At 51.0% G+C, this 27,862-nt stretch overlaps 1 protein-coding gene across 8 annotated transcripts; it reads left to right on the top strand.

The window, feature by feature from the left end:
- The first annotated feature begins 331 nt into the window (after positions 1-331).
- On the top strand, positions 332-27,276 carry COPS7B (COP9 signalosome subunit 7B). Of its 8 annotated transcripts, none has more exons than XM_058665107.1 (8): positions 364-553; positions 5,768-5,945; positions 6,534-6,711; positions 10,808-10,883; positions 12,279-12,367; positions 13,960-14,162; positions 18,344-18,449; positions 26,860-27,273. In XM_058665107.1, the coding sequence occupies exons 3-8, from the start codon at positions 6,550-6,552 to the stop codon at positions 27,016-27,018; spliced, it is 795 nt and encodes a 264-aa protein (XP_058521090.1). In that variant the 5' UTR covers positions 364-553; positions 5,768-5,945; positions 6,534-6,549; the 3' UTR covers positions 27,019-27,273. The 8 variants fall into 8 exon arrangements, with proteins under 8 accessions (XP_058521089.1, XP_058521090.1, XP_058521091.1 ...); XM_058665105.1 differs by lacking the exons at positions 364-553; positions 5,768-5,945 and adding exons at positions 4,329-4,603; positions 21,801-21,924 and having other exon boundaries at positions 26,860-26,995; XM_058665110.1 differs by lacking the exon at positions 364-553 and adding an exon at positions 4,479-4,603 and having other exon boundaries at positions 5,787-5,945.
- The last annotated feature ends 586 nt before the right edge of the window (positions 27,277-27,862 follow it).

Raw genomic sequence — 27,862 nt, forward strand, 5'->3', positions numbered from 1 at the left:
CGATTGGCATCCTGATCAGCCAATAGAAGCACTTAGCGGCTTCGCGGGGCGGGGGCGACGAAGAGCATCCTTGGATAGGGCCCTCCCCAAGAACTCCCACAGGACAACATTTTCACTCGCTGTTGTTGCCTAGAGTATGCCTCAGTGGGGATTTGGCTTGAGAGCTGCAGAGACTCTAGGGACCTGCTCCTGCCGCTGGGTACACTGGTCTCCTGACACGACGGCAGGTAGCTTCGTGCGAAGAGGGCAGAGGACTACATTTCCCAGAATTCCAGGAGAGCGTCAGGGGAACCATGGATCCCAGCACGCCGCCCAGAGGCCCAGGGACTACACATCCCAGCATCCATCGCGCTCCACTCCTCTGTAACTTGGGCTCCAGTGTGCCGCGCAGTGTGCGCAAATTCGTCCACCTGCCGGCAAGGTCGATGGTTTCTGAAATCCCCAGACTTGAAACCAGGCGGGAAAGACCCGCTCGGCCCCGTCGGAGAAGATGACAGCTCGCGGAGAATCAACTTCTGTTGACACGGAACTCAGAAACGTCCTGCAAATCATGGTAAGGTTGCAAACAAAACACTGATGAAACCACGCACGAATGTCACCAGATGACTTCTTCAAATCGTGCCTGTGTGTTGTTCTGGGGAGTCGTTTCCGCGACCACCGAGGTTTCTGCTGTGCTCCTGTTTTGGAGAACTAAGGGCTGTGTGCCCTGACTGTCAGTCCAGGGAAGGAGTGGACAGAATTTGCTAAGCTTGCCGCTGTTGTCTTTGCAGAAGAGGAAATTGAGAGGCGAGGGGTGGGCCTCAGCTCGCTGCAGGTGGGAGCCGAGTGAGAATTCTGTCCTGAGTGTGCTGACCGGCCGGTCGGCAGGCGGGCTGTTTGCGCTGCCTTGGGGAGGTGGTATTTTTAGCAGGGTGGCGAAGTGATGATGATTTCCTGCATGAACACTTGCCCTGTGCAGGGCTGACCTGAGGTTAGGTCAACCTGTGTCTGGGGTTTCCAGCGAATGACGAAGTGTGTGTGACACCTCTTTATTACCTTTAGTTTGGGTAGGAAGTGGTCTTGGATTTGTGCTTTCTTTTGTTGCTCAAGGTGACATTGACTGTAATTTCAGGAAGTAGTGAAAGTGTTGCAGTGTGAGCCAAGGATTGAGATGTCGGTGTTCTCTCCCAGGACCTGCTTCCTCTTGCCCCCTTTTCACCCTTCTGCACTCACCCAGGTTTTCTTTCTGCTGCCGTGGTAGAGGGTGAAGCAGATAGACGGGACCCTGGCCACGCCAAAGCTTGCCATCTATTTGTACTTAGGGTGACAGGGAGATTCTGCTGAGATTTAAGATGAAGTGTGACACATGGCATAAAAGAAGTCACATCAGTGTGTCACAGAGGACTCTGATGGATGTATTCTACCTGGGAGATGCTTATGGAGGAGTGGCCTTTACGGAAGGGAGGGTAGAACTTTCTATGTTAGAAATTTTATCTAAAATATCTGTTAAGGACATATAAGATACATAGAGTAAGAAACAATTTCCACATTCTTAAAATCGCTGTTACTAGCCCCCAGGAATGCTTCCACCCATTTCCAGCCAGCATTGCGTCCTCACGTCTGGAGAAAGGCCCGCCTCTCACTTTACCGTGGGACACTTTTGTCCATTCTTGAGTTCTGGTTTAAACGTAATCATACAATACACACAACTTGTGTCTGGTTTATTTTGTCATCATCATTTTTGTGAGTTTTGTCATGTTGTATCATCTTTAATTGCTGAGTAGCATCCTATTGTATGTCCAGGCCACAATTTATCCTACTGTTCTCTTATCCTTTTTTTTTTTTGACTGGTATGAAGCTGACATTCTGGGCTCTCTCTGTGGATATGCCTGCTTTTCTAGAAGAGCTGCTAGCTTGCAGGGTAGATACACAGCCAAGGGTGGGAGAGACTGCTAATTTTGCAAAGTTATTGAACTATTTTAAAAGATTTGTTATTTGAAAGGCAGATCAGATTTACAGAGAGAAGGAGAGACAGAAAGAAAGATCTTCCATTCACTGGGTCACTCCCCAAATGGCTGCAATGGCTGGAGCTGACCTGATCCAAAGCCAGGAGCCAGGAGTTTCTTCTGGCTCTCCCACGCACATGCAGGGTCCCAAGGCTTAGGTTCATCCTTGACTGCTTTCCCAGGCCACAAGCAGGGAGCTGGATGGGAAGTGGAGCAGCTGGGACACAAACGGGTACACATACGAGATCCAGGCAGATACAAGGAGGATCTAGCCATTGACCCATCGTGCCAGACCTGACTGTAACTATTTTATGCCTTCACAAGAGGATGATGGTGGCCTCATATCCTTGTTAACCCAGTGTGTTTGTAGTCAGTTTTCTTGGTTACAGTCATTCTGGTTAAGTGTAGTATCTCATTTTCCCTCCCCTGAGGTTAGCCCCTTTTTCTGTACTTGTTCCTACTTGAATGTCTTCCTTGGGAAGTGCCTACCCAAGCGTTTTGCCTGACAGGTAAGAATCGGGCTGTTTGTCTTCCTGTTGACTTGCAGTTCTCTCCGCTGTCTAGAGGACTTTGTTGTCTGACATATGTATTGTCAATGGCTTTCCTAAGCCTATGGCTTGTCTCTTCACTAACTTACTGGTACCTTTTGAAACACAAATTCTGATCTGCCTCCAGTTTAAGAGATTGTTGCTTTTGGTGTGGGTGGGATTTTTGACACACAAATGTGAGAGAAAAGTATTGCAGAAAAGAAAAGTGAGTGAGTAGCCAGAGCAGCGGTTTGGACAGGGAAGGTCTAAGCCATTCTGGGTGCAGAGGCTTGGAGCTTGGGCTGTGAAGAAGGTGGCCTGAGACACGGCTGGGAGGGTTTGTGGGGGGACCCTGCAAAGGGGCCTTGGCGTCTGGCCATCACTTTGATGGAAGCAGAGGCTTTGCTGGGACATTCACAACTCAAAGGAAACCTGGGTGTCTTCCTCTCACCGCCAACTTGGCCCCTTGTTCAGTTACCACATAGCCACACAGCTGCGGTCTCCCTGGCCAGATTCCTGGGTGACATCTCCCTTCTCTCTCCCTGGGTTCAGGGGTTCCCCAAGTCTTACAGATTCTGTGGCTTCCAAATCTACAACGTTCATTCCTTTGCATCCCCAACGGCTCCTGTCTTTGCTGGAGATCACACAGTCTTTTATCTAGAATACACTGCTCGCTTCAGCGGTTTTCTTGGTTGCGGCTATCTCTAGCCATTCCTGGGGTCATCATTCCTGGGTTACAAAGGCTAAATACTTCCCCAGTGCCCTAGCAGAAAACAGAGACCTCACTGCCCTCCCTCATGCCCTTGGTCACCTGCTTCTTGTCCCAGATTCAGTGTAAGCCTTGGTCCTCTCCAGACACCTGTCAGGAATCCCCAGGGTGCAGTCAGGAGCCTTACGTGTACCCTGGGGTGCTGGTGGTGCCATTGTCTCTCAGCCCTTCAGTGTGGGTACTTGGCAGTGTTGGGGTCCTTCCAGGTCCCTGTACCTGGCCCGGGGATTCCAGGCTCAAGCTCGGTGCCCATCAGCTCCCACTCCTACAGCTGGAGTCCCACTTGCTTGGGGTGTCCGTCCTCCATCAGTGCAGACTGTCCACTGCAAGCCTCAGGGCCTATGGTCACTACTCCCCTTCCCCTCACTCTACCCGAAAATGTTCACCCTTTGCTTTCCTGTTCACTTCTGTGCTTTGAAAGTGTCATCATCTTTGTGTCTGTCTCGGAAAGTTTTTGGAGTCCAGGACTCTCATTTCATCTTTATGTAATCTGAACACGACAGGCAGTGGCTGCAGCAGTGCATGCTGGGCTCTAGGCTCCCCAGCCTCAGGCCTGTCTGATTTCCACACCATCACACGTTCGAGATGAGCAAGTTGGCCGTATATCTGTGTGACCATTTTCCTAGGCGCAGTGCTGTGTACCTCATTTTGGTCACAGACCCATTGCTGGCTCAGCCCGCCTGGCTTATCTGAAGGCATTTTCTGAATCCAGATTAAGAACATGGTCTTGGACTTCAGACAGACTGCCTTCCAGTGTGGGCTTTGCCACTTGCTGACAGGGACTGTTTTGAAAAATGGAAATAATATTACAGGCCCTAGAGTTAACAGACATTCAACGCATGTACAATACTTAGCACGTGAAAAAAAAAGTGCATCCATACATATTATTAGGCTTAATAGTGCCACAGCTGGGGTAGAGCAGTTGCCTCAGAAAACTTGTGGGGTGGATTTTGGGCCTAGGATGGTGAGGATGACGATTTGGCTTCCATTGCCAACTAAGCGGCACTCCTCGACTTGGGGGCCCCTCGGCATCCCAGCTCTGTCCAGTTCCAGGGTTGTGGCCCAGCCGGCTGGCCAGGAGCTCCTTCCCGGGCCCCGGGCTCCGCTGGAGGCCCCAAGGCTGTGAGCTGCGGCCCGCGGAACCTTGTGTGGGCGGAACTCGAATACAGCGGCGGGAGGCTTCCGGGGGGAACAGCAAGGGCGACGGGTCGGCGGAGGCAGAAAAGTACCGGACGCCGGGCCGAACATGGACGCTTGACAACCTGCGGGAAGCGCCGGAGGCCGAGCGCGGGACGAAGGGGACCGAAAGGCGGCGCGGACAGGTAGGGGCCCGGCCTGCCAGTCTCGGCAGAACCGTTCGACTTCGCGCCGGCCGCCCAGCCCCCGCGCCGAGGAGCGAGCCCCGCGGCTCGTCCCTCCACGCCCGCGGCCCAGGCGTGGAGCATGCGGCCGCACCGAGGTCAGCCGTAGCCCGCGACCCTCGGCCTGCGCGCCGGGCCGGCCCTGGCCGCCACGCTGCCCCCGTGCCCTGCTCCGTCCCTCAGAACAGCACCGTCCCCGGACGGGAGCTGGTCCCCGCCTACCCCCCGAGAAGAAGAGACTCCGTAGGACTGAAATGGCCCTCCAGGTCGCTACCCCCTCTGCTGACTCCCGGCCCATCGTCCCCCATGTCCATTTGCAAAGGCGTCTTCGTGCCTCCCTTGCTAGCTGCTACCACCTGCTGCCCTCCGCTTGTCTCGTCTTTTCTCCCTCTCTCTCCGCTTTCCCTGCACGTCACTTTTTCCTTTTTTCACCGGTTTCTGCCGGGATCTTCTCAGGTGACCCTAAGCGAGGCAACAAACGTGTTTCCCTAGCACTGTGAATTTCTGTGTACGCACCCGTGGGAAGACCTGGTTTCTCTCACGTCCAGACATCCCTCCTGGGGTTGCTGTCTGCTTCACTCTGCCGTGCATACCCGCTGTCCTTCATTTTGTTGCATTACCCAGCTGGTGCCATTCTGGACTCCTGTAGAATTGTCGCACGTGTGTCCGCTTACAGGCAGCGTGTGGTTGGATTGCACAGGTGTGGGAACCTGACTTCAGGGTAGCCATGCACCTTCTTGGTGTTCCCCACGTCCCTTTTGTTCGCTTGAGATGGTGTCCGTGTTCCGAAGACGTCCTTGGTAAAATGGTAGGTGCTGGAAGGAGGCCAAGTGGCTCTTCCCCCCTGGAGCTTAGGCTTTGCTAGTGTGAATATGCTGCTGCTTAGCATTGAGCATTGATGCATTCCCTTCAAATACACAAGGTGTCTTTCTGGTCTGTTGCTTACCGGTGTCGGATGTAGATGTGACATTGGTGGTGTACTGTGAGTTAGAACTGATGCCTTTTGCTTCTGTTTGCTGCCTCTGTGTATGGCAGGTGGTCCCAGAAACTGGGAACGAGGAGGGTGGAGAACAGCTGTTAAGAAACTCCTTTGTTTTTCTTTTGATTCTTTCCGGTTTTTGAAAGCCATTTGTTTGTTTGAAAGGCAGTGACGGAGGGAGAGTGTTCGTGCTGCAGGTTCACATCCCAAGTACCTACAGCAGCTAGAACTGGACCAGCTGGGAACCACAAGTCAGGATCAATAGCCGTGTGTCCCTTGTGTGCAGGATTCCAAGGACGTGGGCCCTGGGTGGCTGCCTCCCAGGTGCGTCAGCAGGGAGGTAGATGAGAAGTCTAGGGGAGACTCAACCCCTGGCCCTCCATCATGGAACACAGGCTTCCCGAGCCCTGGATTAACCTGCTCTGCTACAGCAATTTTAAGCACTTAGAAGGTGGTGTCTTCAACACCAGGGAGCTGCTGGCTCCTGGCTTCAGCCAGCCCAGCTCTGGTCATCTTGGCCATTGGGGGAGTGAACCAGCAGACAGAGATCTCTCTGTTTCTTACCCTCTCTCCCCTGTTCTCCTTACCTCCCCCCCCTCTTACCCCTCCTTTTTTCCCTTCTACTTCCCCTCCCTCCTTTCTGTAATCTGCCTTTCAAAAAAAACCCCAAAACTAGCAGGTGTTATCTCCAGGCGGGGTGGATGGGGATGCAGTGACTTGTGCAGAATGTTTCCAGGCTTGACATGGAGGTTGAATTCCAGGTCACACCTTCCTTGTCTCACCAAGTGGGAGCATCCCCAGACTCAAGGGCTGCTTCTGCTGTGTTAACACTAGAAAACCAGATTCCCATGGGAAGTAGGTGCAGATTGCAAGTAGATGCAGAATGACCTACACACTTTCTCTTCTGGACAGACCTCAACGCCAGAGAATGGCAGGTGAACAAAAACCTTCAAGTAACCTCCTGGAACAGTTCATCTTGCTGGCCAAGGGGACCAGTGGTTCAGCCCTCACTGCACTCATAAGCCAGGTGTTGGAGGCTCCTGGAGTGTATGTCTTTGGAGAATTGCTGGAGCTGGCCAATGTGCAAGAGGTAGGTGTGCTCCCAGACAGCTTCTTCATTATCTCTCAACTTGCAAGGGGCTTCAGTGCTGGAGTCCTAGGGGATGGGTTGGAATGGGGGCTGGGGGAGGATCCTGGGTGATGTCTTGGGCTTGTGTTCTGGAATGTTTTCATCTGAACTTGGGAAAGATTAGGTTGAGTTGCTAGTAATTGGAAAGAGAATGAAAAGACCCAGTTATCCTGATAAATCAGAAGTAGTGCCCTCAGCATGGAGTGATGTTTAATACGGGGAGTGTCGGGGATTCTGTGGACAAAAGTTGTACCTCTAGTGTAAGTTAGATAAGGAAGATTGTTCTGGGACACACGTAGCACAGATTACTGTTGTTGAGCTGGGCTGTTGGTCTGAAGGAGATGTTGGGAAGATAAAACAGGGCAAGCTGACGAGTTGTTGGGGTTTCTTGGCTTATTTGATTTTTGTTAAGACCTTGAGTTTCCAGGCTTGGTCATCGTGTCCCAGTTAAGAATGACCAGATGAGACGAGATAAAGCAGCCTGCACTGCACTTCCAGCCTCTTTCACTTTACAGACTTGTGTTTATCTGTTTATTTGAGAGAAGCCTACAGGCATCTTTGTTGCTTGGGAGGTGGTGCCAGGGGCTCTTGGTGTGTTGGTGGGCTTGACTGTTGCCTCTATGTATGTGGGCTAGCCGCCAGGCCCAGACTCAGCAAGTTGCACTTCTTAAACGCATTGTGAACTGGATGCGCTGACAGTGGTCCTGGCATCCGTGCAGGGCGGGGGGAGCAGTTTGCATCCATGTGGGAGATGGCTGACCTCGGCCGGGCAGTCCATCACCTGCAGGACCAGCAGTCGGCCTTTGCCCACAGTCGGTTGTGGCTACAACCTGTGAGCCTTCAGGCTGTCTGGGCTGTGGGTTGTATCTTGCTTCCTCTTGACATACCCAAGCCTGCTTACCCTGGGAGGTGGGGAGAGGCACTTTCCTTCTAAATTGTTATTTTTCCAGAGGTTTAAAAGAAGCATGTTACTTCTAAATTGTTACTTTTTTATAAAAAATATTTTCTTTTTTTATTTGAAAGGCAGGGAGAAATGCCGTGCACTTGTTGACTCCCAACATACAACGGCTGGGACTGGGGCAGGCGGCAGCCAGGAACTAGAAACTCTATCTGGGTCTTCCATTTGGGGGCAGGGAGTTCAAGTAAAGGATCATCCTGTGCTGCTTTCCTGGGCACATTAGCAGTGAGCTGGATCAGAAATGGGCAGCCGGGTCTTGAACTGGCATTCCAATATGGAATGCTGGTGTCAGAGGTGGCAGCTTAACCTACATGCCGTAGTGCTGGCTTGGTAAATTGCTATTTAATATCAATCTTGCTTACTAAGGTGTGAGTTCTGTGCAGATAAGATCTGTTGTGCCTGACACACAATAGGAATTTCAGTAAAAATTCAGTTTACCAAAGATGGAAAATGACTCCTTTGAGAAGGAGTTGAGGAACATGAGTTCATTCTTCAACAGAAATGACAGAGGGGATAGTAATATTCCTTCATATTCATAAAAGGCCTGATTGAATTTGCACAGGCTTTTAAATGGAAGATTTGCTGAGAGAAACAATTGAGAATTAAAACTTCTCAGCCAGTACCATGATAGAGCTGCCGCCTCTGGCACCTGCACCCCACTGGGCTGTTTTGGGCCCTGTTTTACTCCATCTCCCTCTCCCTACTTCTGTGCCTGGGAAGGTGGTGGGCGATGGCCTGGGTGCCTGGACTCCTGTGTCTGTGTGGGAAACCTGAAAGAAGCTCCTGGCTTTCTTATGGGCTCAGCTGCGGACTTTGCATTCATTTGGGGAATGAACCAGCAGATGAAAGTTTTCTGTCTCTCTCTATGACTTTGCCTTTCAAATAAATAAATCTCTTAAAAAATTAAATCTGAAAAAAACCTTACTTCCTTAAACAACTAAAAGAAATTCTAAAATGTGTATGTTATAATTAATGATCTGCCTAGACTGGCTTAGTGATGTTGCCTGAAAGGTGAGGACTAGATTGGGTGCTCTTGGCCAGCTCTCATCTGCTTCTCATCCAGGACTTCATGAGGTCTGTGGTCTCTTGGGAAGGCAGCCAGAGGTATCAGGAAGCCAGAACTCTTACTGGGATGCTTAGCAAATCCCCTTTGTCTCATCACACTTTGTTTCCAAATTCTTTTCCATATGTTAACTGGAAGTAAGCAACTAGTTCCTTTTCGAGTCTGAAATTATGCTTGCAGTTCTTGGGACTTTTTTTTTAACGGCTGCAGTGCAGTAATACTGCTGGTGGTATCTGTAGAACGCCGCTCGGTGTCCTGTGTGGACTCTGTTGAGCATGTCTAGTTAGACGAGGAGGGGAGCCTTTTTGTGGGAGAAGAAGATACTCAGTTATGGTGGGCGATGGCAGAGCCATTCCAGGCAGGGCAGCGCGTGGGTGGTTTTCCTTCCACAGATGGCTGCTTGCCATCAGCACCGGTGAAGAGTAAGTCCTTTTCACGAACTTTGTGGAGAGCAGCAGCCTGACATGCTGGTTTCCATCCCAGCCTGGATTCTCTGCCGCAGGTTATGTTGTGCTGATCTCTCCCAGGGGTTACAGTCCACATGAGCCCTGAGGCTTGGAAGTGACCCTCAGCTTGGTACAGTTTGTATTCATGGTGACTCACGCTGCAGCTGCTGAGCTGGCATATGGTCAGAGCAGCTTCAGACTTTGTTTTAGTGCAAAGTGGATCCTGAGAAAACTTGAACTGTTTCCAGTGCTTCATGCTGTGTGTGTGAGACAGAGAAAAGGCAGCTTTCAGGCCTGCCGTGGGGAGTATCAGATGACTTGTTGGTGGGGAAGGTTTAAGTTTGGGGCTTCAAGAATTTTTTTTTTTTTTTTTTTTAGAAAGGAGCCCATAGCTTTCTTTCTTTCTTTTTTTTTTTTTAATAAGATTTATTTATTTATTAAAGATTTATTTATTTTATTACAAAGTCAGATATACAGAGAGGAGGAGAGACAGAGAGGAAGATCTTCCATCCAATGAATCACTCCCCAAGTGAGCCACAACAGCTGGTGCACGCCGATCCGAAGCTGGGAACCAGGAACCTCTTCTGGGTCTCCCACGCGGGTGCAGGGTCCCAAATCACTGGGCCGTCCTCTCCTGCTTTCCCAGGCCACAAGCAGGGAGCTGGGTGGGAAGTGGAGCCGCTGGGATTAGAACCGGCGCCCATATGGGATCCCGGGGCGTTCAAGGCGAGGACTTTAGCCGCTAGGCCATGCCGCCATGCCTGATTTTAATTGAAAGGCAGATATACAGAGAGCAGAAGAGACAGAGAGGAAGATCTTCGTCTGATGGTTCACTCCCCAAGCGACTGCAATAGCTAGAGCTGAGCCAATCCGAAGCCAGGAGCCAGGAGCTCTTCCGGGACTCCCACCTGGGTGCAGGGTCCCAAGGATTTGGGCCTTCCTCGACTGCTTTCCCAGGCCACAAGCAGGGAGCTGGATGGGAAGCGGGGCCGCTGGGTTTAGAACTGGTGACCACCTGGGATCCCGAGTGTGCAAGGTGAGGACTTTAACCACTATGCCATCACGCCGGGCCCAAGAATCTTTTTTTTTTTTTAAGTTTATTTATTTTTATTACAAAGTCAGATATACAGAGAGGAGGAAAGACCGAGAGGAAGACCTTCCGTTTGATGATTCACTCCCTGAGTGACCGCAAGTGGCCGGTGCTGTGCCGATCTGAAGCCAGGAGTCAGGAACTTCCTCCAGGTCTCCCACGCAGGTGCAGGGTCCCAAGGCTTTGGGCCATGCTCGACTGCTTCCCCAGGCCACAAGCAGGGAGCTGGATGGGAAATGGAGCGGCCAGGATTAGAACCGGTGCCCATATGGGATCCCAGCGCTTTCGAAGCGAGGATTTTATCCAGTAGGCCACTGTGCCGGACCCTTGTTTTGTTTTTTAACTGAACAATCAGAAAGATGGCAGGGCCACAGACTAACCAAGCAGTAGCGAATAAACAGCCGTGGTGCCTCCTTCGGGAGCTGCTCCCCTTCTGTTTGAGCCCCGTAGTGACAGGTGCACAGGGCGATCTGTGGTGACCGCTGTTTTCTTCTCCTCAGCTGGCCGAAGGAGCGAATGCTGCCTATTTGCAGTTGCTGAACCTGTTTGCCTATGGAACCTACCCAGATTACATAGGTGAGTTGGTTAGGAGCTCTCACAGGCATTGTGCTGCTCCGTGTGGAGGATCCTCGAGGCTTGTGAGACAAAGTGTGGGAAATGGAATTCTTGCCAATGCACAGGCTCTGCAGTGACCCACAGAAGGAGTGTTCCTTTTATTTTGTGCGGTGGGGATGGCAGGGGCTGTGACTGCTTTGCAGGTTACATTCTTGAGGACCTGGGTTTGGAGGGCACTCGGAATGCTGGGAAGGGTCAGAATAGCCATGTGTAAACTCTCAGCATTTAGTGTGTTATCAACATGGTGGTTGTGTTGAAAGACACTTGGGGTCACTGAGCCAGTGACCCCAGCTGACGGCTGTTCAGCTGCCGTTCCCGTGTGGTGCTGCGCCTGTTCCCCTAGGCCTGTGTGTTGGGTTACGTGAGTGCAGACATGTTGTATGGGCAGGTTCACATCTTGCTTCTCCCTCTTACAATCATTCTCCCTCCTTGGAATCATTTGAAGCTGTGATCTCTCTTAGCCCATTCTCTTACAGGGAACGGGAAGTCCAAACCTGAATTACCTTCTACTCCAACTGTTTTTACTAACTTCCCCAGATGTTTTTGGTGCTGTGACAATAGCCAAAACCATGACTAATGATTGAGCTCTGTCTTGTGATGGGGTCCTGAGGATTAGCTGGAATGTGTGCGGATGGAGCTGCAGGAATCCTGTGCTGTTATCCGCAGCTGCTGCCCTGGCTGCAGCTGCCAACCTCTTAGTGACGACATTTTGCCCATTCTGAATTCTAAAGCCTGTCTCTGCTAGGCTTCCATCTTTCTTTCATGAGTTGTGGTGGTTCGCCCCAGCTCTTCTCCTGTTCCTCTCTGCTTTTCCCTTCTCCCACCCTGGCTGGCTCACACTCCTTCTTCCTTCTTCCTTTTTCCTTCCCCTCTGTACTCCGTACTTTCTCCTGGTAGTTCTGTCTTGCATTTGCAGTATTGGAAGGATGAGGGCAGGGACAAGGATGAGACCTGCCCTGAGTTGGTGCAAGTGCTTGGTGGTCATGCAGAGCAGCAGTCATGCCCGAGCCTGTCCCCAGCATCCTGGATTCCTGGAAGGCAGTGCATTGCGTGCAGCAGTCGCTCTGTCAGGTGGCTAACCTGAGCTTACTCCCAAGGGCACAGATAGGCCTCGGTTGAGATAACTGTCTGGTCACTCTGCTCACGCATGCCTGGATTTTCAGGGGACTAGTGTGTACAAGATGAAGTCTCATCTTTGGAAACAGGAGGGGCATGAGATAACTGCCCAGGGAGAACAGTGCCACATAATGGTAGTGGCATATCAGATTTGGCTTGGGGAATTGGAGAGCTGAGTCCATGAAATAAGTGCTTATTTTGTTTTGTGTCTTGATTCTTGTGGTGGGTGGGACTGAGCAGCCAACAAGGAGAGCCTGCCAGAACTGAGCACAGCTCAGCAGAACAAGCTGAAGCACCTGACCATCGTGAGCTTGGCATCGAGAATGAAGGTACAGTCCTGACCCCTTCCTGTCTGCCCCGAGCCTGAGGCAGGGAGGGCGCTCCCGTGGCACATGGCAGACACACCCCGAGTGCACAGCAGTCACGGGGGTGGGGGTGGGGGAGAAAACCAAGACCAGCTAATGTGGGGTGGCCAGTATGTCCAGGAAATGCATGCAGGGTTGTGTTGGTCCCCTGCGTGCTGCAGTGTGTGGGACTCTGGCTGTGCCCCCCTGAGGCTGCTGGTTTTTTGGCAACCCAGTGCTTCGGGGCAAGTTCACATCTTTGTTGCTTGCTGCACAGTGGCTTGTGCCCTACTGAAGGGACTTACTGAGAAGTAGATTTTAGTATGCTGCCTTTTTCTGGGATTTTCAAAGTTAGTCCCTTAAGTGGAGGCAGAGAACATGGGATGCCCTCTTAGATGGCAGGAGGTTCTGTTTGGATCTCACAGGTCTCATGGTTCACTCTGGAGCCCGCCCTTTGTGAGATGCGCTGTGTTACACCTCTGCGTTGGCCAGCTTGTTGTGAGGCGCGCCGCAGCCAGCTGCTCACAGCCATTCAGAAACAGGGCCACGTTCTGTTAATGAGCAGTGGAATTTGGCTCTCTGCCTAATCTCAGCCCCGCGGAGATTGTGTGGCGCTTGCTGAGAAGGTTGCTGTTTGCGTTTCCCCTGGTGCTGGAGCCTGAGAGTTGTGTCATTGTTCCTGGGATTGCTGTTTCAATTGTACCTGGTCTAATGAGAGGTTTCTCACTCTCAGCCTGGCATTTCTGGTGGGAGGCCTGTTTCTGTTGGGAAATGAGGAGCTGGTCTCACTTCTCGTCCTGATTTGGGATTGGGAGTGACTTTTTTCCGCATTGCTGCAATCTGTCATTGTAAGCCACCCCACTCACCCTGGGTGTCACACCTTCAGCCTCAGAAGACCCTTCTAGATGTGTCTGATGTTACTCCATTCTCTTCCTGTTTCTACAGAGTTGATCACTGTGTTAATGTCCAAATCAGCAGTAATGTGTTAGAGGATTTGCAGACAGTTTATTGTTTTGCTCTCTTGTTGTCCTGGCGTCTTGCAGAATGTTAGTACAGCCTTTCAGACAGCTGTGGTTGGGGAAGATAGGTACAGGCTTGATGATGATCTCTGCCCTGGCAGTCCCCGCTGGCCACCTGTACCCTGTGGTCTGGCATGCATGTTCTTTAGCTGGCACTGCGCTGGGCAAAGAGCCACTGCTCTCCAGTGTCTGGGGTCTGCTGTAGGTGGGTGAAGATCTGGCACTTTCCAGATGGTGGCAGAGTATCTTGTTCTGAGTATTCCTCCACCTTTCTCTGCTTTGGAAGGAGTCTGGACTCTGAACGAGTGCACTCCAGGGCCTGCAGGCCAAGGGCCAGTGGATCAGGAGGTAGAGGAGTAGGAGGATACCTCCCTAGATGGCATGAGGGCTTGTTTGTCTCATGGGCTTTATGGCTCCTTCTGTGTCCTAGATATTAATAATTGCCACTACCTGCATTGCTCGAGTCCAGAGACAGCTATTGGGTGTGTGGATAATGCTTGCATTTTGATTAGTGTTTACCAGGTGGTCTTTATAACTCTCACATGGCCTTATCTGCAGTGTATTCCCTACTCTGTGCTGCTGAAGGACCTGGAGATGCGGAATCTTCGGGAACTAGAAGACCTCATAATTGAGGCCGTCTACACTGACATCATCCAGGGCAAGCTGGACCAGCGAAACCAGCTGCTGGAAGTGGATTTCTGCATTGGCCGTGACATCCGAAAGAAGGATATCAATAACATTGTGAAGACGTTACACGAATGGTGAGACTGGAAGGATGGGGTGTCTAACGGGTGCTTTGAGCCTCCGCTTGCAGAAACGAACCCTGTTGGTGTCTTGGAGGCTGGAGCCTTAGGGTGGGAGCTAAGCAGAGTGACTTCAGCCCTGTGGTTCCAGAAATCCCAAGGGCACTCGTCCTGAATGCAGCGGGGGGCTGTTCAGTGGTGAGCTGTAAAACTCCAGTGGTAGCTACTGGAGCCTGTGCAGCCCAGCTGGGTGACGCCTGTCCTGTCCTCTCCAAACTCAGACTCAGTTTGAGCTCAGGGGAAGTAATGTTAGTAAGATTCTTCGGAAAAGGGAACGCATGTTCAGAATCCGTGACTTACTGGGCTAGTGTTGGGAAATGGTGTGAGAAATATTGAAGACAAGGAATGGGTTAGTTGATTGGAGCACAGGTCCACACAGAGTATTCCATCACTCTGTTTGGTTCCGTGGTTGCCCTTCCGTGGAGATCCATTTCAGGACTGTAGTGTACACTCTACACTGTTGTACTGAATGAACCCTGTGTATGTAGGTATATGCATACTCATTGTGTTTTTCCAGTGTATACATGCCTGTGATAAGGTTTAATTTATAAACTAGGCACAAAAAATTATCAACAACAATTAATAAAGCAGACATTATAACAGTGTACTGTCATAAAGTCACATGACTGACTTCTCTCAGCTGTATGTACTCAGCCCGTGTTTCCTCTGATATGAGATAAACCAGGGCTGATGTGAGCAAGGTGCATGACCCGGCTCTGGGACGTGGCATAGGGTGCCTTGCACACAAGCGCTGTGAAGCTGCGAGAGCTGCTTGGCAGGCAGTGTGGGCAGTGTGGACAGCGTGCACAGGGGGTGATTCACTTCAATGGATAGCATGGGATTTCATCAGGCTGCTCAGAGTGGTGCATAGCTTAAAACTTAGTTATTTCTGGAGTTTTCTGTTTAATATTTTCAGATCATGGTTGTCTAGATGAGTGATGAGGGGTGCAGGATGAGTGTCAATAAAAAGAATTGGGGCTGGATGTTTGGCCTGTTGGCTAAGACACTGTAGTGCCTGGGTCTGATCTCTGACTCTTAACTCCTGGTTCCAGCTTTGTGCTAATGTGGACCAGAGGAGGCAGCAGTGATGACATGGTTGGGTTTCTGCTACGTGCAGGGGAGGCCCGGATTGAGTACCCAGCTCCTGGCTTTGAAACAGCCTCAGGCGTTGGGGAATAACCTTTGGATGGGAAATATCTATGTGGCTGGCTGGCTGGCTGGCTGTTTCTTCCCCTTCAGCCTTTCAAATAAAATAAATGCAAAAGAAAACACTTTTTAAAAGACTTAGGATATTTATATTTAGCCAGTTTTAATAGAACTCCAAGGGCTAGTGTTGTGGTGCAAGTGGATAAAATTGCCACTAGTTGTACTGGCACTGTATATGAGCAAATGCTGGTTTAAGTCCTGGCTCCTCCACTCCTGGTCCAGCTCCTCGTTAGGGTGTGTGGAAAGGCAGCAGAAGGTGGAAGATGGCCCATGTTCTTGGACCCCTGCCACCATGTGGGAGACCTGAATGAAACTCCTGGCTTCCCCCGGCCTAGCCCCACTTGTTGCAGCCATTTGGGGAGTGAACCTGCAGATAAAAGATGTTTCTCTTTGTCTCTCTTTAACTCTTTCAAATAAATAAATGCTAGAAACAGACAGAATTTGATGTTTCCAAGAACTGTTGCACCTGCTACGGGATTTATTTAAGAGTTGGGACTATTAAAACCATTGAACTTCGGAGAGTTTTTTGAGTTGAGGGAGTTGTCTTCCTAGGCATGGCAGATGTGTGCAGAGGGTTGGGGATGCTGTTTTTCTTTTTTTTTTTTTTTTTTTTAAGATTTATTTATTTTAATTGGAAAGTCAGATATACAGAGAGGAGGAGAGACAGAGAAGAAGATCTTACGTCTGACGATTCACTCCCCAAGAGGTCGCAACGGCTGGAGCTGAGCCATTCCGAAGCCAGGAGCCTGGAGCTTCTTCTGGGTCTCCCACGCAGGTGCAGGGTCCCAAATCTTTGGGCTGTCCTCTACTGCTCTCCCATGCCACAAGCAGGGAGCTGGATGGGAAGCAGGGCTGCTGGGATTAGAACTGGTGCCCATATGGGATCCCAGATGTGGACTTTAACCACTTGCTATTGCGCTGGGTCCTGCTGTTTTCTTTGAAACCAACGTTTTTCTCTGCCTTATCCTTCAAGGAATTAATCTGGGGAGGAGCTGTCCAACTTTGGCTCCGTGGGGTCTGATGCCCCTGCCTTTCCTCACTTAGTGACTGTCACTCTCCCCCCAACCTGCTACTCATAGTCTGTCCCAGATAGGGCCCTGGACGCCTTATCTTCATAAAGTCTGACACCTACAGAGGTACACAGGTGTTCCGGAGACTATAAAAGAATTCAGTTAGAATAAACAGGAAAGAAATTTATAAAATCCTGTTAATGTAAAAAATGGTCCAACATACAAACCCAGGTGCTATCTTGACCCCGGTCAAGAGAGTTCTGAGCTGCTCAGCAGTAGGCATTCTTTATTACATTTGAAAGGCAGAAAGAGAAAAGAATGGGAGAGACAAGAGCTCTTCCATCCACTGGTTCATTCTTCAAATTGCCACACAGCTGGGACAGCGCCAGGCCAAAGCCAGGAGCATGGAACTCGGTCATCATCGTGCAGGGCAGGGACCTAAGGCCTTGGCTCCCAGAGTGTGTTTTGGCAAAAAGCTGGAGTCAGAAGCAGAGCTATGACTAGAGCCCAGGAGATGCAGGATGTGGGTGTTCCACTAAGCCTGTCTGTCCCTAGGAGAGATTTATAAAACCCCCATTTAGGGGATTGGAATTAGATCAGAAACAAAATTGTTTTATAGAGAGATACCCAGAAATATGATATAGTGTTCATAACTTTAGATTCTTGGCTGATTGAATTTTGAATCGTTATTCTCTTAACTTTTTTGTTCTTAGGTTTTATTTATTTGGAAGGCATAGTTAAGCAGAGGAGAGACAAAAAGATCTTCCATCCACTTGTTCATTCTCCCAGTAATTGCAACAACCAGGGCTGGGCTGGACTGAAGCCAGGAACCTGGCACTCATCTGCCTTTCCCACGTGGGTAGCAAGAGCCATGTTCTGCTTCCCTAGGCACAGTACTGGGGAACTGGATCAGAAGTGGAACAGGTGGATTTTGGACAGGTGCCACGTGGGATGTTGGCCACTGCACCAGCTTCTAAAGCGTAATTAAAAAAATTTTTTTTTGAAGTGGGGAGAATGAACAAGCAGAGGATGTGGCAGTTAGAATGTAACTTAAGCTTTAAAGAAAGGGGAATATGTGGGCACTGCAGAAAAGTTCATGGAAAATGGAATTAAAAAGAATTTTTGGTGAAAAAACACCTTGAAACATGGACATGCGGGGTCTTCAAAAGTCCTGGAGGGCCAGTACCAGTAACCTGGTGGCAAATCCTCGCCTTGAACACCAGGATCCCGTGAGAGTGCCAGTTCATGTCCCGGCAGCCCCGCTTCCCATCCATCTCCCTGCTTGTGGCCTGGGAAGGCAGTCGAGGATGGCCCAAAGCTTTGGGACCCTGTACCCGAGTGGAAGACCCGGATGAAGCTCCTGGCTTCGGATTGGCTCAGCTCTGGCCATTGCGACCACTTGGGGAGTGAATCAATGGATAGAGTATCTTTCTCTCTGTCTCTTCTCTCTGTATATCTTACTTTCCTGTGAGAATAAATGAAACTTTTTTTTTTTTAAGTTGATGAAAATTCACATCATGAAAAAACTCATGGGTCAAAAAAAATTTTTATACTAAAAGAAACTTGTAATTCCATCCTCTCTGAACTTTTTGAAGTAAATGCGAAGTATGCATTCACTTTCTAAAAAGTTTATTTCTGTTGAGAAAAGTGACTCATCAGTGCCACCTTATCAGATCTCTGACTTCCTTCTTACATTCTGTAAACTGCTTCCTGTGAGTTACAAGGTTGAACATGAAAGCAAGCCATGTTCTAAGAAACTACCCCAAAACCACCTGTTGGTGCCTATTTAGAAACACTTGTCTTTAGTCAGGGGTGAAGAATGGGCAAGAACTCTGGCAGACGAAGTTTTCACAGGTTGCCTAGGAGGCCTGGGTGCACACCTTCCAGGCCCCCTGCCGCTGAGGCTGGCTTTCTGCTTGACAGGTGTGATGGCTGTGAGGCGGTGTTGCTGGGCATCGAGCAGCAGGTCCTGAGAGCCAACCAGTACAAAGAGAGCCACACGCGGACTCAGCAGCAGGTGGAGGCAGAGGTAAGCAGGCAGGGGGTATGGTCCTCTCTCCAAGGGGGCCTGCCTGTCCAGTCTGGTCCTTTTTTCCAGAGTTTTAGTCTGATGCCCCTACATAGGGATGAGGCGGGCACTGTGCTTACCCTAGCTCTGTCGGTCTCCCTCCTGATTTTGATTGGCAGTGGATGAGCAGGCCTGCATGCAGAGAGAATTGAAATTCTGTAGTGTAGCTGCACTTTGCTGCTACAAAAGAAAAAAAAATGAGTTTGGTGAGGAATGGATCTTAGAAATGGACTCAAGGGGGTTAGTGGTTAGGACTTGGCTTGGGAACCCTGCGTCTCATTGCAGTGTCGGATTGGGTCTCGGCTTGGCTTCCTGCTCTTGTTACATCCTGGAAAGCAGCTGGAGGGGGAGGTCAAACACCTGTTCCCTGCTCCCCATGTGAGTGACTTGGATTGAGCTGGCTTCTGGCTTCAGCCTGACTGCCCCAGCTGATGCAGGCATTTGGGGAGGAAACCATGGCATGGAAGTCTCTTTCTCTTTGCTTTTCAAATAAGTAGAAATACTTTTTTTTAATGGACAGAGATGGTGGGTACCAGGTAGGGGGAGATGAGCACATGGGCTTCAAAGCCTTGGTATTTGATTTTTTTTAAAGATTATTTATTTGAAAGGCAAAATTAGAGCAGGAGAGAGGAAGGCAGGAAAAGAAGAAGGGGAGGAAGGAGGGAAAGAGGGAGGGACACAGAGTTTCGATCCTCTGGTTCACTCCCCCAAAGGCTTCAGTGGCTGGCACTGCTCCAGGCTGGAGCTTCTTCCAGGGGTTCCATGGGGGGTGCAGGGGCCCAAGCATTTTACTGCTTTCCCAGGGCACTAAGAGGAAGCTGGTTCAGAAGTGGAGCAGCCAGGACATGAACCAGCACCCATGTAACCTGCTGTGCCACAGCACAGGCCCCGAAAGTCCTGATTCTTCACTTCTTCTGGAAAGAAGAGTTTAAACTGCACGTGTGTGTCCTATGGACTTGTATAATTCATGAAAAAAATTTTGGTGGATGAGACTTAGGAGGGTGTGAATGTGGCTTCAGTGGCACCTGGTTGTTGGGGACACTTGAAACTTCTTGGGTGGAGGCAGGCCTCAGTCTTAGTGTTGTGGGTGACTGTCTTGTGCCCGTAGCCTGACAAGGGCAGTGCCCTCACGGTCTGTTTGGAACCCAGATCAGAAACACTGGGATGGGTCTTTGAAGTGTTACGGTGTTTAACGGGTTTTACGCATCAGTTGTCCGAATGTGGCAAAGTGAGGTCCAGAATTCCAGCTGAGGAACCTAAGAGCTGAGTGGGAAATTTGGAGAGTTCCCGCTCCTTGGAAATCAAACCTGTGTTACTTGCCCTTTTTTTTTGTTAAGATTCATGCATAATTTTTATTTTTTTACTGAAAAGTCAGATATAGAGAGAGGAGAGACAAAGGAAGATCTTCCATCTGTTGATTCATTCCCCAAGTGGACACAATGGCCGGAGCTAAGCCAATCTGAAGCCAGGAGCCCGGAGCCTCTTCTGGGTCTCCCATGCAGGTGTAGGGTCCCAAGGCTTTGGGCCGTCCTTGACTGCTTTCCAGGCCACAGACAGGGAGCTGGATGGGAAGTGGGGCTGCTGGGATAGAACCAGCGTCCATATGGGATTCCGGCATGTGCAAGGTGAGGACTTTAGCTGCTAGTTACCGCACTGGGCTGTCTTACTTGCCTTTGTCAGTCTAGCTCCCTGCCCTGTACCTTACCTGTGTGCAGTAGGCACTCAGAAGTTGCACTGAGTGTTTCTAACAGCAGGATGTGTGTCAGTGGCCCTGCTGAACTGTGCTGCCCCTGAACTCCAGCATGTATTGTGAATCATACGCCATATGCTTGTGCTCTGTGGGTGTTTGGGCCAGTCTGTTTCATCCGTTTCTGGCCCAGGTACATGATGAACCAGAGACAGGAACCCAAACTGGTATGTCTGGTGTGTTGAGTGCAGTCACTTCCTCAATAATGTTGACCACCTGACTGTGACCTGGGCGGGAGGGGTGGAGCAAAGGAGCAAGGGTTAATCACCCTCTGCTTCCTCCTTCCAGAGTCAAAACCTCGAAACTTCGAAGCAGCTGCCTCCACTGCCTCCCCGTGGGACAGGCTTGCCTAGAGCCTGTTGTCTTGATCCTGGCTGGAGACTGTCAGAGCAGGCTGGTCCCTGCCCAGGCCATTGCGGCTTGCATGAGGTGGTGGACTGGTAATGTGGCTGTTAACTAAGATGACTGTTACCAGTTCTAAAATTTTCAGCTGCTCAAGTTTACTTCCATGTCAGACGGCATATTGGACAGAAGAAAGGCAAGCATGAACAGAGGTGCTGTAGCAGTTGGCTGAGGCACACCTTGCACTCACCCAACAGTGTTGGTATTTTAGATCCTGGCTGTTTAGAAGAGTGTGTGCGAAGACAGGAGTTTATCTGTATGGAAATGGGGCTACTCCTGTTGGCAGAGCATGATGCTGCCACTAGGTGGCAGTAAAGATTAAGTTTGAGAGAAATCCACTGCAAAGGCCAAGGCCGCTTCCGCCACGTTCAGTCTGTTGGTTTAATAGTGTTCTAGCAGTTTGGGGATAGTCCACTATGGGAAAAGTGAGCATGGCCAGAGCCCAGCACTTGGTCAGTTTCTATTTAGTGAACGCATGGTCTGGCTCTCAAGTGTGAGTTGCTCATGCTGCTGGCACACGGGAGTGGTCACGACACACCTGTTGTCTGGAACAGACCAGTCTGTGCAGAGTGAGGGGGCTGTATTGTGTTGTGTGTGGGCCCGTGCCTCTGCCTGTCAGTTGAGCTGGTGACCTTCTCTACTTGTTCCCAAACTTGCTCTCAGATAGTCCTCTTCCACCCCAGATCTTTTTTTTTTTATAGGATTTTTTATTTTTGTTGGAAAGTCAGTTATACAGAGAGGAGGCAAGACAGAGAAGATCTTCCATCCATTGAATCACTCCCCAAGTGACTGCAGCGGCCGGAGCTGCGCTGATCCAAAACCAGGAGCTTCTTCCGGGTCTCCTGCGAGGGTGCAGGGTCCCAAGGCTTTGGGCTGTCTTTGACTGCTCTTCCAGACCACAAGCAGGGAGCTGGATGGGAAGTAGGGCTGCTGGGATTAGAACCAGCACCCATATGGAATCCTAGCGCATGAAGGTGAGGACTTTAGCAGCTGGGCTTCCGCACTGGGCCCTTCCCCCAGATCTTAGAACTGTAGCTTTATTCTAGTGAATTGTAGCTTCAAATACCTTTCCTTAGAACGTAGCCCACCCTATCTGCCAAAGAGTTCCCTCCTTGTAGTCTTTTCTTGTCTTTTTTTTTTTAAAGATTTATTTTTATTTATAGGAAGGAGGAGATACAGAAAGAAAAATCTTCTATCCACTGGTTCAATTCCCATATGTTCACAATGCCCAGAGCTGAGCCAGTCCAAAGCCAGGAGCCAGGAGCCTCTTCCAGGTCTCCCTCACAGGTACAGGGTCTCAAAGCTTTGGGCCATCCTCCCCTGCTTTCCCAGGCTGTAGGAAGAGAGCTGGATGGGAAGTGGAACAGCTGGGACACATACCAGTGGCATTGTGAAATGCCGGCACTTACAAGTGGAGCATAAGCACATTAATTGAGGTGAGGCATCACACCAGCCTCCCTTGTAACCTGTCTTGGAAGGGACATGTACCTCGTGGAGCCCCTGCGTCCTGAGGCCGAGAGCACAGGAGCATCAGCTGACATGTTGTCCCCAGGCAGGCTCTCTGGAGGGGACAAACAGTCACAGCATCCCAAAGCACTTCCTCGTGTACCTTGGATTTTGGAATGTTTGTCTTTTAGCTGGGATGTACCCTTGTCTGTTGTCCTGTGGAGAGTTAATATCTAGCTCTTGCTGTGCCTACAGAGTAGCCTGTGACTGCAGAGGAAGCTGTGTTTTCCATGAAGTAGATAGTCACGCAGGAGTGTAGGTGGTGATGGGTCTTAAGGCTTGGTGGCGTCCCCATGCACCTGCCAGTGCCTCCTGTGGAAGGCTCGCCATCACTCAGCTTTCCTTTTCCGTGCGCACCTTTCCAGCTGTGGGCTCTCGTGCTGGTCACCCTTGCCCTGCCCACGACTGAGACCATGCTGTCTTAGGAGGCTCCACCTCTCCTTCTGCTTCAATACTTAAGTCCCTGATGGAGCTAAGCAGCCTTTTGCTGGTGGGTGAAGTCCAATTTGAAAAGCCCCGAGGCTCATGTTTTGAAGAGTTGGACAAAGTCAAGACTATCCTGGAGTAAGGGGGTGGGAATCACCTGCAAGCCAGGCCACTTGGAAAAAAAAAATCAGAAGGGAGTGGGTCAGGTTTAGGTGAAAGAAGATGAATCTTTTGAGAGGGTGTCTGTGGTCAGTTGAAGGGCAGCCCCATGGGAGTGGAATTAGGCTCCTCTGGAAAGGCTTGGGAACTGAAGCGGATTTAGCTGGCAAACTGACCCGGGCAGCTGAAGTGCGTCTTGGAAGGAGCAGTCCACCATGGGCCTGCCCAGCTATCGGCAAAAGCTGATGGATCCCGAGATCCCTTCGGCTGTGTCCTCTTTGTGTACTGTATGTGTTGGAACGATGCTGGCGATAAAGCTGACTTGGCATGTGCCGTCTGGGTAGTAGAACCCAGTGCGAGGCGGCAGCGTTCCCCTTTGGGGCTGAGTCCCTGTGAGAGTCCAGGGCTTCCTTTCTTAGGCTTAGGAACACTTCTCCAGGAAGCCTTTTCCTTTGCATAGGGTTTTGCCTCGAAGTGACAATGGCGGGAGCAGACTTAGCTTTGTTGAGGTCTGAGGGAGGAGCAGGACGTGTGCTCGAGAGCCCAGAGGAGACAGGGTATATGGGTGAGGCCATTGGAGAGTGAGAGGCCAGCCCAGCAGTGCGGGTCAGGGGAGTGGGTCTGTGGGGCTGGAGTGGTCGGAACCCATGTGGAAGAGGGGCTGAAATAAGTTGATGGAAGTCATAGAGGCAGAGCTGGAGTGTCTGCTTCCCAGTTTGGTCCAGGGGCCCTGCATGGCTTGAGTCAAAGTAGTGGCTAAGGGATATGGAAGGGAGATGTTTCCAGACTAGAGAAGAAAGGTCTTCCCTGAGCCAGATATTTGTTTTCTCTCTTTTTTTTTCTAAAGAAATGAATTAATAAATTTGAAAGGCAGAATTGTGGAAAGGGAGAGACAGAAATCAGCCATTCACTTATTCCCACCCTGAATGGCCACAAGGGCCAGAGCTGGACAAATCTGAAGCCAGGAGCTTCTGGGTCTCCCATGTGGATGCAGAGCCCCAAACAGTTGGGCCATCTGCTGCTGCTTGCCCAGGTGCATCAGCAGGGAGCTGGGTTGCAAGTGGAGAAGCCGGGACTAGAACAAGCACCTGTATAGGATGCTGGTACTGCAGGCAGTGACGGCTTTAGCCTGCAGTACCATAGCACCAGCCCGTATAATTTTCTTTCATACCCAAACCACTGAGCACCTGCAAAGGCTCATTGAAAGAATAGTTTCTGTCAGAGAAAGCTGAGGGGGCAAATGGGCCTTTGAGTGACCTCTTCAGGGTGGCCAGGCCTCTGGTTTGCTCTCAAGCTTTTGCCAGGATCCTGGACCAAAGGCCTTGTCGTCCAGCTGAGTCACCATGAGGTAGGGGGTCTGTGCCCTGTGGGTAGGGAAATGGTCCAGGTGGGAAGCAAGGATAAATGAGGCCTCTGTGCTGGAGAGGGTGACGGGCAGGCTGCCCAGCACCTAGAGCAAGCAGGATTCTGCCAGGATCAGACATGACGCTGGAGTCCACATAGGAGCAGTGAGAGTCGGCTGGCCTGAGGACTGGCAAGGGGACATGGCCTTGGGGGACAAGCCGCAGTCAGAGTGTGCTCCTGGGGGCAGTCCAGGGACTGACACCACAGCTGTTGTGGATGGCTCTGCCCCCTACCGGCTGGTAGTGCCTGGGGCTCTAGGCAGCAGAAACACAGGTGCACGAGAAGGGAACAGAACTGTGGGTCAGCCTTGTGGCATTGGGGGTAAAGCTGCCTGTGATGCCAGCTGTCCATGTAGGCATTCATGTCCTGACTTGCTCTACCTCCAGTCCAGCTCCCTGCTAATGGCCTGGGAAAAGCAGCAGAAAATGGCCCAAGTGCTTAGGCCGCTGCTATGTGGGAGGCCTGGGTGGAGCTCCTAGCTCTTGCCTCCACTTTGGCCCAGCTGGCCCTGGCAGCAGTGTGGGGGGTGAACCAGCTGATGGAAGATCCATCTCTGTCTCTGTCTCTAATTATTTTTCAAGTAAATAAATAAGTCTTCAAAAAAGAAAAAGTAAAAGCCATAATGTGGGGATTGAAAAAAATGCCTTTTCCCACTCCTGGGCAGAGCTAGGCTGTCAGTACCAATAACAGAGTGAAAGTGTCCCTACTGCAGGCTCTGTGCTGGGTGAGCTATTATTCAAAGTTGTTAGAAACTCGACAGAGGTTTAAGCTGTTGTTAGCCAAGATGAGATGAAGGAAGCTATTTTGTGGGGTTGTATTTTTAAATTTTCTGTAAAGCTACTTTGCTAAACGGGAATATGATAATTAGCTCAAAAAGAGGCCAGTTCTGGAATCAGGGGCCTTGAAGAGAAAAGCTGTTAGTTTGTTATTATCTTCTTTGGCTGAAATCTTGTTAGCTTTTGAGGAAATAAATTCCCTCAGGTGAGGTTGAGTTGCCTCATTTCTCATGCTTTGCAAATTGGGGTAAGTGACCGGCTGTCCTCGACCACTGACCACGTGTTTCATCAGCTTTCTCCTGGGTGGAGACTGCAGAGGCCCCAAGGCCTGGGCAGTCACCTTGCTTTTCTTTTCTTTTTTTCTTTTTAAGATTTGTTTATTTTTATTGGAAAGGCAGATATACAATACAGGGAGAAGGAGATACAGAAAAAGATTCTGTCTGCTGATTTACTCCCCAAGTGGCCACAGTGGCTGGAGCTAAGCCGATCCAGAGCCCAGAGCTGTTTCCAGGTCTCCCACCTGGCTGCAGGGTCCCAAGGCTTTGGGCTGTCCTCCACTGCTTTCCTAGGCCACATGCAGGGAGCTGGGTGGGAAGTGGAGCAGCTGGGACATGAACTGGTGCCCATATGGGATCCTGGCTCATGTAAGGTGAGGATTTTGTGGAATTAGGCAGTAGGTTATCACACGGGCCCGAGTAGTCACATTTCTTAACCTCTCCTCCAGGCCTATCACAGTGTGCCTTGAAGTAAAAGAAACAGCAGCTGGTCCCCGTTTCACAGAAGGGCAGAGATAATAAGTATGGACTTGCCCTGCCTTCCTCCTCATCCCGCCCTCCACCCAGCTGCTGGATCCCAGACACCCTGGTGTTGCTGGAGGCTAGGATTTAGGTGGCCAGCCCCGGCCCTCCCGCACCTGCGTCAGCGAGTACAAGGGCCAGCAGGGCCAGTGTCATGAAGGTGTTTCTAGCACACAGGCCATGGTGGGCCTGCTCAGTTCCTGCTCAGGCAACCATGCAGCAGTGTCGGTTTAGCTGCAAGCAATGCAGCCCCTTCGGTCTGCAGAGCTCCCTGAAGTGTGCTGCTGGGAATGCGGCTGCACTGGAGGACACATTCAGTCACCCTCCCGGAACACCCAGGACAGGGCTCAGGTGTCCCGGGGGGGTGTGTGGCATGGAAGCACGCTCAGGCATTGCTTGGTGACGTCAAAGAGGCGTGCTGTGAAGAGCAGAGGATGAACCCTTGCCAGTGCTGTCCCTGCGTTGTCTTCCTTTGTTTCTAAGTTGGCTGTAGTTCGTTGTCTAGCTTTTTTTCTTCAAAAGGGGTATGTGGAGCCATATTTTCAGAGGTTTTGGAAAGCATAGCTGAGTGTAGAATCCTGGGGCCCCACTTTCTATTTTCTGGGACGTGGAGCCTTTACTTTCTCTCACCTCCTGGTTGGGTCGCTGTTAAGAAAGCATCGTTTGCACAGCTTTACAGGACTCATTTCCACATTTCCCCCAGGAGTGCGCCTGCTCATTTCTCCTCATCTGGATTTCTTTGCTTTTTATTTATTCTGACTATTTGAAAGGCAGAGAGTCGGAAAGGGAGATCATTTGTCTGCCAGTTCACTCCCCCAAATGTTCTGCAGTGGTGGAGGCTGGGCCAGGTCAGAGCCAGGAACCGCGGCTCCATCCACATGGCCCTTGTGAGTGACAGCAGCCCAAGGCCTTGAGCCCTTGCTTGCTGCTTCCCAGGCTGCACATTAGCAGAACTGAAGCCAGAAGCTTGGTGGCCCTCAGACCCAGGCATTCCAGCGTGGGAGGGGGGCATCCTAGGGCATCTGAACTGCAGTGGAAGGAGGGGTTTCTGCAGCTAACTGCCTGTTTTTTTTTTTGCATGGCATTCTGGTTGCTTGTCTGTGTGACCCTCCTTGTAGCTGGAGCAGGTTGACACCAATTCCCTGTCTCTCCAGGTTACCAACATCAAGAAGACTCTCAAAGCCACTGCATCCTCCTCGGCCCAGGAGATGGAGCAGCAGCTGCCTGAGCGGGAGGGTCCCCCTCATGCCGAGCAGAGGCAGCCCACCAAGAAGATGTCCAAAGTGAAAGGCCTGGTCTCCAGCCGCCACTAGGGCTGGCTGGGGCAGCTGGCACTCACCAGGCCTAGTCAGGCGGGCCGGGGACACCAAGGGCCTGTTCCTCCCCTCCCTACCTGCAGTGAGTCCCAGACCTGCCCATGTCCTCCCCAGCGTCTCCCTACCCTGTCGGTACTGTTCCAGAAGAACCGGGACTCCTCTCCCTGCCCTCTCCCTCCGACTCAGGGGTTCCCGGATGCCATTCCTGTGAGCAGGCTGGACGCTGCCCGGCCTCCCTCCAGGAGCTTCTGGTCTTTCTTTTGCTCATGTTGTTTTGTCAGGCTGGCTATGGCCGAGTCAGCTTTAACCAGCCCACAGGATGGCTGTGGAGGAGAGGCCCTCCTCGTGGGGAAGGCACACCTCCTGCAGCCATAACCCCATGGCGCCCACTGTGGTGCAGGCCTCCAGAGCCAGATCCCACGCCTCTTTCCTCCCTGCCTTTCCCTGTTGGCAGCTCCCAGTTCAGGCCATGGAGGGATATGACACTGTGCTGTGTTTACTAAACCTGCAAGTTTTCAGTGCTCTAAACCCAGGTCTGGTCTCCACTTGCTGGGAGTGCTGGAGTCCGGGCACATGCAGAGGGGCTACAGGTTCTCCCAGCCTGGGGCCTTTACTGGCCGCTCCTCCTGCTGGCCAGCTGCTCCTCGGGCCCTCCAGGCTCTGCTGCTGCCTCCGGGCTGGGCTGTACTGGGGCTGTGGCTGGGCCCTCTGGTGAAGGCCTGGGCTGCCTCTGTTTCTTCCGTTCCACCCGTCCCTGGCTGGTGACCCTGCACCCCTGATGATGCATTCTCCTGGTGAGAGAACAGGACTGGACTAGACTTGCTGAACTTGAACAGTTTCA

This window comes from Ochotona princeps, chromosome 5, assembly GCF_030435755.1.
Source record: "Ochotona princeps isolate mOchPri1 chromosome 5, mOchPri1.hap1, whole genome shotgun sequence".
Taxonomy (NCBI): domain Eukaryota; kingdom Metazoa; phylum Chordata; class Mammalia; order Lagomorpha; family Ochotonidae; genus Ochotona; species Ochotona princeps.

Coding starts and splice junctions, on each gene's coding strand:
- COPS7B (XM_058665106.1), top strand. CDS start 491: ATGACAGCTCGCGGAGAATCAACTTCTGTTGACACGGAACTCAGAAAC. Junction 554..4,328: donor GAAACGTCCTGCAAATCATG/GTAAGGTTGCAA, acceptor AGCTCTGTCCAG/TTCCAGGGTTGTGGCCCAGC. Junction 12,368..13,959: donor GCTTGGCATCGAGAATGAAG/GTACAGTCCTGA, acceptor CCTTATCTGCAG/TGTATTCCCTACTCTGTGCT.